Source organism: Morus notabilis, unplaced genomic scaffold, assembly GCF_000414095.1.
Source record: "Morus notabilis unplaced genomic scaffold, ASM41409v2 Scaffold1242, whole genome shotgun sequence".
Lineage (NCBI taxonomy): Eukaryota > Viridiplantae > Streptophyta > Magnoliopsida > Rosales > Moraceae > Morus > Morus notabilis.
The window spans coordinates 101,706-110,791 of record NW_010358947.1 but is presented as its reverse complement, the minus strand read 5'-3'; the positions used below and the strand labels follow the sequence as shown (position 1 = coordinate 110,791).

At 37.6% G+C, this 9,086-nt stretch overlaps 1 protein-coding gene across 1 annotated transcript; it reads right to left on the bottom strand.

The window, feature by feature from the left end:
- Window positions 1–1,201: 1,201 nt before the first annotated feature.
- LOC21393775 (serine/threonine-protein kinase D6PKL2) lies at window positions 1,202–3,355 on the bottom strand. The gene is made up of 2 exons (XM_010093618.2): window positions 2,394–3,355; window positions 1,202–2,078 (listed from the first exon to the last, which is right to left on the bottom strand). Exons 1-2 carry the CDS (start codon window positions 2,930–2,932, stop codon window positions 1,202–1,204), a joined length of 1,416 nt encoding a protein of 471 aa, XP_010091920.1. The 5' UTR covers window positions 2,933–3,355.
- Between the last annotated feature and the right edge of the window lie 5,731 nt (window positions 3,356–9,086).

The window sequence follows — 9,086 nt, the reverse complement described above, 5'->3', positions numbered from 1 at the left end:
TCTTTCCCTTCCTCTTCATGAATATGATCACACGTAAAGTTGCACAGCCAGCTCACGAAATTCTGTAGGTTATTATGAGATCCAATGAGTTGAGCACCCATATAGTCCATAATCGATCATAGGATTTTGGAATGCGATCTTATGATCTGATCCGATTCCAATTCCATGGAACCCTTGAGATTTTTATGACTATTATGGACTCTTCTCTTATTTCCAATCTCTCTTTTAAGATTAAAAAATATTAGTGTAATTTTTTCTCTCTTTTCGTAATTTTTTACATTTCAAAATTGGTAATTTAACATGAAATAATACTAGTGACACCAACGATTATTCTAAAATTTTTATCGGATTTAAAATGACGACATATGTAAAATCATTCGATTATCGAAAATGACAGTAACAATGATTTATCGTGTACTCTTTAAATGCAATTGAATGGAGGGAAAAACAAAACAGCGTGCTTTTTAATTTTTCCTCTTTTTAGGCTAAAAATTGGGCTGAGTTTCCTTTGATTTGCCTGCATGTTGTCTAGGATTGTACTCTGATTGATCACAGAAGTAATGAATGAAGCACAAGAAGCATGGAGCTGAAGAGAATTAGCAGATAAATTAGTGTCATTCTAATATATTCCTTAGGGACTCAAGCACCAGTCTCTTTACTTTTTGTTCAGTAATGTTCATTGGAGACTAAAGCAACCAGGAAAAAAAGAGCACCATGATTAAAGTCTCATTTGTAAGAAAAGCCTGCGGTTGCAGAGGAATAAAGGACCACTTTTGGACAAACCGAGACCACAGTTAAGTTAAAAAAGGGTATTTGAAAAAAAACAGAAGACCAACACGACAGAGAACGGGACAACATATTTGTTGCTAAAAAGCATCCTCAGTCCCCATCAAAGTTAGAACTTTTCTGTGTCGTGTCTAGTTCAAAGTTTCCTTTTCCAAAAGCTCATTTCCAGGTTTCAGACAAAGCTCACGCAAAAGGGCGTATCTGAAAAGTGCTTGGAACCTACACTAGAGGCCCACATTAAAAAAAAAAAAAAAAAACCCTCCATCCTTGAAGAACTCATAACAGTTAGAGCATGCAAAACAAATGGCAATGAGTCAGAATAAGATTCAATTTGATTAGGGAAAAAAAAACAGAGAAGAAGGTGATTCACTGAGATGTGAATACATTCAAGAATAACAACCACTTGTATTTATCATTAGAAAAATTCAAACTCCAAGTATAGACCTGATGATCTATCCGAGTCTGAAGCCGACTTGTTATTTGGAGGCACTGTTGACTTGAATGTGTGATTTAACAATGCTAGATCAATTGGTTTCGGAATCTCTGGAGGGTGAGTACTACGGATTAGAGCCCAATTAACACTTTCAAAGAAAGGATGCTGCTTAATTTCAGTAGCACCTCTCTTAAATCCTAATCGCTTTTGAGGGTCCTTTACAAGTAGACCCCGGATAAGATCCTTAGCAGCGAAACTAGCATTCGATCCTTCGGGGAATTTGAGGGACTGTCCCACAACGTTAAGTAGTGTCACTCGGTTTCCATTGCCTTTGAAGGGTGTCCTGCCATGAATCAACTCATACAGGAAAATGCCAAAGGTCCACCAATCAACGGCACTGCCATGGCCGTCCCCTCTTATGATCTCAGGAGCTAAATATTCATGAGTTCCGACGAAGGACATGGAACGCGCGTTCGTTGGCTCAGCAATAAGTACAGGGAGTGAATCCAAACTCGCCGAGCTTGTTTTTTCAATTTTCGCCTTGGCTGTTTTGGAGCTTAAAAATCGTGGCTTGAAACAAGAAGGTTGCAAGCAAGAAGGTTGCACGCAAACAGGCAATTTGAAGGCTGGATCAATGCATGACGGCTCAATGCAGTATGAGGAGATTCTACAAGCTGTCTCGGCATCATCGGACTGAACAAGAGTTGGACTGACGAAACATCTTAATGACAAATCAAAATCTGAAATCATTATATGGCCATCGTCCCTCACTAGCACATTTTCGGGTTTCAAGTCCCTGTACACCACTCCCATCATGTGGAGATACTCTAAAGCAACAAGAACTTCCGAAGCATAAAACCTGCAAGATCATACGAAACCATCAGAAATCAAATTTCCCTTAAATCTTCATACAACTAGTGACCACTATTTTATTAGTATGAAAGAAAGAAAAGCAACAATAAGCTGGTTGACAACTTTAAGAAATTTCTCTAATTTCTTGTTCCAAAAAAAAAAAAAAAACCCCCGCAAAACTATGATCATGGCAAGTAAAATTAGTGAATTTTGATTTTCAAATTACAATTACATTTCGTAACAACAAATACATTGTTGAGAAAAAGCCATTAAACATTGACGATATAACACTAAAAAACATAGTAAAAAGAGATCGACCAACCTAGCGGCTTGCTCAGTGAAGCGCTTCGCCGGTTGGCGTTGGCGAAGCGTGTGAAGATCCCCACCACTGCAAAACTCCATTAACAAGTAAGAGAACTTATCCGTCTCAAAATGCGAGTAAAGGGTCGGAAGAAACGGATGGTCCAACAAACCCAAAATGTCTTTCTCCGTCTGAGCTCTTGCCAACTTCTTCCTCCCGACAAGCATGCCTTTATCCATAACTTTGATCGCGAAAAGGCATCCCTTTGAGCCCCTCAACTCCGCCAAATAAACACTCCCAATGTCCCCACACCCAAGCTTCTTCAAAAGCCTGAAATCCACCAAACCCAACTCCCCATCTTTCCCACCCTTCACGCACTGAATCGCCTCCCATCGGATGTCGTTTCCCTTGTGGGGCTTCGACGGGAAAAAACACTTCCTGAAACTGCTGCTCTCGTTCTCGCTCTCTTCTACGCTGCAGAGGCTAATGCTGACGCTGGTGACGGATGAACTGTCGTGGGTTTCGCTGTTCTTGGGTGGTGCTGGTTTTTCGTCCTCCATTGCGGTAGTGCAGAGAAGGTGTTCGATGAAAGTCCTGATAGAAAAGAAAATTATTATTTTTTTTTGGATAAAAATGTGGTCAAGGTTGGGTTTGGGGTGTGACCGAGGCGGTCAAAGGAAGGCCGAGAGAGACGCGGGCGCGAAGATAGGATAGCTTCTGAGCCTGAACATGGTGAAAAACACAATTCAAATTTGAAATGGGTCTGGGTGAGACACCCAATGCCTTGCCCAGGTTGCGTTTAGAGTCCATTTCTCTCTCTCCTTAGCCCTCTGTCCTAGAAGATACAGCTTAGAGACAAAAACAAAAACGCAGAGAGAGAGAGAGAGATAGGAGAGAGAGAGAGAGAGAGAGAGGTGAGAGAGAGTTTCTGTTTACGAGGACAACAAAAGCGTTTCAGATTTTCTAAACAAACGTATTTTTTAAGTACATGCCACTACCACGGCTATAACCCCAAGCTAATACCGTTAGTCAGGTGAGGTTCAATTATATGGTGCAATCAAATGTATGGGGTTTTGGGCACGAGAGCGGCGAATCTTGACTGATGATTATTGGACCCTCAATGACGAATCTTGACCGTTGATAAATGGTGGAATCTTGAGATGATGTTGAGGAGATTAATGCAATTGGGCTGTCGTTTGTGTTATTTTATTAGATAGGGTGGTGTAGATTCTTTTTGGCATAATTTTTTTGTAGGATGTGAAAACTTAGTACAAAACAAAAATGTATGCAAAACAAAGAAAAATTTATACAGATTTAACGATCTATCGATTGAGTGGTTAGAATTCTCAATTTTTTCAAAACAATTTTACTCGTAAGATACGGTTTCAAGACCGATTCTGTTGAGTTATTATTATTATTATATTTTGTTAATTTGATATGAAATTTATGTGATTTAAGGTTTAGAATTAGGTTTACTCATAATTGGGTGTTTATATAGATTGGGCATTGTAGATTTTGCTAAGTGATTTACTGTAGTTTATAGGTTCCATTTGGATATTCTTGGAACCTAAGTAGACGTTTGGTTCGTAGATTAGAATAATAAGATTATAACTATTTTTTATTTACGTGTATTTTTTGTGAGAAAAAACACTGTAACAAATTATGAATCATGATTCAAATTATGGTATTAATTTTCTAACTAAACGTCCCCTAAATTTGGAGCAGGCAGAGTAAATAAGGCCCACGTTCAGGAAAATTATGATGGCACTTAATGCAAATTTTCTGAGAAAGGAAAACTTGAATATTGACCCTCTGCCTTTATCAGAAGTAACTCCTTTATTTCCTCCCTCCCTGCAATCAATTCATTACAAAGAAAGCAGGAAAAAAAAAATCATAGTAATTAGCATTATTATTTCACCGTTATTTGTTTTACTGATAAAATGTTCCAAACGGGACACCGCATACATATTTGATTTGATGGTTCAAATATGATCTTAGTTTAAATAGTATGTTCTTTTAAAAAATAAATAAAAATTATGTTAGAGTGGTTTCTCTCATAAAATTTAAATTTTAATTCTAACTAATTGGTTTGAACACTCAAACTAAATAAATAGTGCATTTTACCGAAATAAAAGTTTTTTAAATATCCACCGAGAAAAAAAAGACGTGTCAATTGAAATTTGAAGCAATGATATAGGGAACAATATATTGTAACTACTAGTTGACAATGGTGCAGAAATAGTCAGAAAATAAACGTTAATAGACGTTTCTAACTCTATTACTTTGGGATTATTTTCATAAATACCTTCGAAGTATGTACCTTATTTTAAAGTGTTTATAATTTTTCAAAATAGGTAAAAACATTCTCTGATATATAGAAAAACATTTAAAATGCCCCTCCATTCATCCATGTGTATCATTTGGATGAAAAATACATACGTAGCAGTTGAATAAGTTTTTAAAAGATAATTCAAGTATTTAACTAAGAAAAACATTCAAAATGCCTCTCCATTTGTATTTAGTTGGTGGATTCGTGTCATGATTCGGATCATGATTCGTGACTCGTTACAGTATTTTCTCTCAAAAAAACACACAAATTAAAAATAGTTCTAAATTATGATTCTAAATCGATCAACCAAACGTCCAAGTATTAAAAAATAATAAAGAATAGCAAAATAATAATATTGAAGAAAACAATGTTGGATATTTAAATTCTTGTTTCACATTCCAGGAATCATCACACCAAATTACTAAGAAAATAAGTTAGAACTCTGACCTGTTTCCATTGATGCAACCTTTAGATCTCTAGTAGGATTCTCTAAGACAACGAGCACGACGGTTATTGCCTTCCTCAGTCAAATCTCCTTAGTTCCTTAATGGGTGTTTTCTCTCTAGATGGGGAAGAATGAAAATTGCCTTATGATTTGACATATTGGGGACCATAACCTAAGTTTCTTTATATACTGCCCCATTAGGCTCCCATTAAACCTAATTGGGTCAATACTAGGTATCCACCCATTAAGCCCATACCCTGTTAGGAGACTAGTTGGGCTTTCCATAATTAGATCACTTAAATTAGCCTAAATAATTAAATAGCTTAATATAATTATTGAATAAATATGTGGCCCATAATATAGAAAACTCACGTTTCCTAACAATCTCCCACTTATGCTACATATGATTCCTGAAATAATTATATCATACATAATTCCTTAGGCGCGCAACTATATGCTATTTATCCTTAGTCTCCACTTAAGATACAATCTGGTCCATCTCTTATATTAGCATGAGATCATGGCGGCTTTTGTCACCCTCAAATGCAACTAAACCTTCCATGGTCACCATACCAACATATTCAATGACATAGATCGAGTATGGATGAGTGGCATGGAAATACATGCAATGTGATCTTCAACATGCCTATTTTCAACTGGTCATGTTTTATTCTTTATGAGATCAATCCGTAATTTTCAAAACATAATGCAAGATTGCAAACAGAAAATTAACACATTCAGAGGGAAAACTATAAAACTGTAATTCCATCTTCTTTATTCTGCAGAAAATAAACAAATAATGTTTATGTCATAGAACATCTAAAATTAAAATAAGCTCCCTCTAACCCATAGTATCCTCAAATAAAATAACACCCATATGAGCAATGTGCTCGTGAAAGGCCTTGGGTGTTAAGCCCTTGGTTAGCGGATCCGCAAGCATGGAGTTTGTCCCGATATGTTCTATCCAAATCTGACCACTCTGAACTCTTTCTTTAACAATAAGAAACTTAATGTCTATATGCTTCGACTTCGTAAAGCTTCTGTTGTTATTAGAATATAGCACTGTCGAATTATTGTCACAAAAAATCTTTAGTGGCCTCTCAATACCATCAACCACACGCAGCCCCGTGACAAAGTTTCGTAACCATATCCCATGATTAGATGCCTCATAATAGGCTATGAACTCTGTAGCCATGGTAGAAGAAGCTATGAGTGTCTGCTTGACACTCTTCCAAGAAATAGCTCCTCCTGCCAACATGTAAACATAGCCTGACGTGGATCGCTTACTGTCTTGGCATCCAGCAAAATCAGAATCAGAATACCCGATGATCTCTAGTCTGTCTGATCTCTGATAAGTGAGCATGTAATCCTTTGTTCTCTTTAAATAGCACATAACTTGTTTGGCTGCTTTCCAATGATCCACTCCTGGGTTACTTAAGTATCTGCCCAATACTCCCACTATAAATGCTATGTCGGGACAAGTGCAAACTTAAGCATACATTAGACTTCCTATTGCTGATACATAAGGAATCTTTTCCATTTCCTTTATCTCAAGTTCATTCTTGGGGCACTGACTGAGACTAAACTTGTCTCCCTTAGCTACGGGCGTATCTCCTGATGAACAATTCTTCATGCCAAATCTATCCAGAACCTTATCGATATAACTCTTTTGTGATAACCCAAGGATACCTTGAGAGCGATCTCGTAGTATCTGAATACCTAATACAAAAGAGGCGTCACCAAGATCTTTCATCTCAAAATTCTTAGTAAGAAATTTCTTGATTTCGTGCAATAAGCCTATATCGCTGGTGGCAAGTAATATGTCATCGACATACAAAATCAGGAAGATGAATTTACTCCCACTGAACTTGTGATGTACACAATCATCGAGCACATTCACCTCAAAATCATAGGAAGTGATAACTTGATGAAATTTGTGATACCATTGACGGGAAGCCTGTTTGAGACCATAGATGGACTTCTTTAACTTGCAGACCATAGACTTTGAATCTCCAGATACAAAGTTTTCTGGCTGGACTATATAAATTGTCTCATTAATGTCGTCATTGAGAAACGTTGTCTTAACATCCATCTGATGTAGCTCTAAGTCTAAATGAGCCACAAGTGACATAACTGTTCTAAAAGAGTCTTTCAAAGAAACCGGAGAGAAAGTCTCTTTGTAGTCTATGCCTTCCTTTTGAGTGAATCCTTTGGCGACTAGACGAGCCTTATATCTTTCGATGTTACCTTTCGAATCCCTTTTGGTTTTAAATATCCATTTACAACCTATGGGTTTCGTTCCTTTAGGCAACTCGACAAGATCCCAAACGTCATTGTCTTTCATGGATTTCATCTCATCCTTCATGGTATCAATCCACTTTTGAGCATTAGAACACTGTAAGGCTTGTTAAAAGTTGATAGGATCATCTTCCCCTAAGCCTACACCATCTTCATGTTCTTGGAGAAAGACGATATAATCATCCGAAATCGCACTTCTCCTTTCTCTAATGGATCGCCTTAATGTCACTTCCTGAGGTTGTTGAGTTTGCTCTATAGGTGCTGCATGGGGAACCTCATTGTTGTCTTGTTCCGGAGTTGCGTCTTGAACAATGGCGGGTATTACAGCCTGGTCATTGACAATAGCAATATTAGGAAGAGAAACGAAATCTTCTTCCTCAAAGACAACACTCCTTACTTTATCTTCTCCCCCAAACTCGACATCCTCAAGGAATCTCGCATTTCCCGTCTCAAATAAGGACCTAGTAATGGGATTGTAAAACTTGAAGCCCCGAGAGCATTCAGCGTATCCAACAAAATAGTAACTAACCGTTCTTGAGTCCAGTTTCTTTTCATTTGGCCTATAAGGCCTTGCCTCAGCTGGACAACCCCAAACATGTAAATGCCTAATGCTAGGTCTTTTTACTGTCCATAGTTTATAAGGGGTTTTGGTTACTGCTTTGCTTGGAACCCTGTTAAGGATGTAAACTGCAGTCTTTAATGCTTCTCCCCAAAGCGATTCAGGCAAAGAAGAATGATTAATCATGCTTCTCACCATGTCTTTAAGAGTTCTGTTTTGTCTCTCAGCAACACCATTCATGCTAGGTTTGCCTGGCATTGTGTATTGCGGGATGATTCCACATTCTTTTAGGAAGATAGCGAATGGTCCTGGACATTGTTTACCTGATCCATCATATCTACCGTAGTATTTGCCACCACGATCTGATTTGACAGCTTTAATTTTCTTGCCTATTTGAAGTTCAACTTTGGCTTTAAATTTCTTGAAAACGTCCAGTGACTGTGACTTCTCATGTATTAAGTATAGGTGGCCGTATCTTGAATAATCGTCTATGAACGTAATGAAGTATTGTTGACCATTCCATGAAGCCGTAGGGAATGGTCCACATATATCTGTATGAATGAGTTCTAAGACGTCTGTAGCCCTGTCGGCACGTAATTTCCTTGTGTTTGTCTGTTTCCCCTTGATGCACTCAACACAGACTTGAAAGTCTGTTAAATCTAAGGGATCAAGAATTCCATCACTCACAAGCCTCTGAATTCTCTGTTTAGAGATATGACCTAAACGCTTGTGCCATAGGGTGGCAGAATTCTCATTTAATTTTCGCTTTGTACCTCGTGCACTAGTGTGCAAAATTTCATTATCAGAAGTAACCGTATCAAGCATATAAAGATTTTCAATCAAGGAACTGGTACCAACAACATTTGAATTATGAGATAAACTAACTTTATTATTTCTGAAGCAACAAGAATAACCGGATTTGTCCAAACTAGAAATAGAAACCAAATTTCGTCTAAATGACGGTGCAACAAAAGTCTCAATCAAATCCAAATATACACAAGTCTTTAATAATAATCTAAATGTTCCGATAGCTTCTACTGGAACTTTCTTGCCATCGCCCACAAAGATGAATCTTTCAGCATC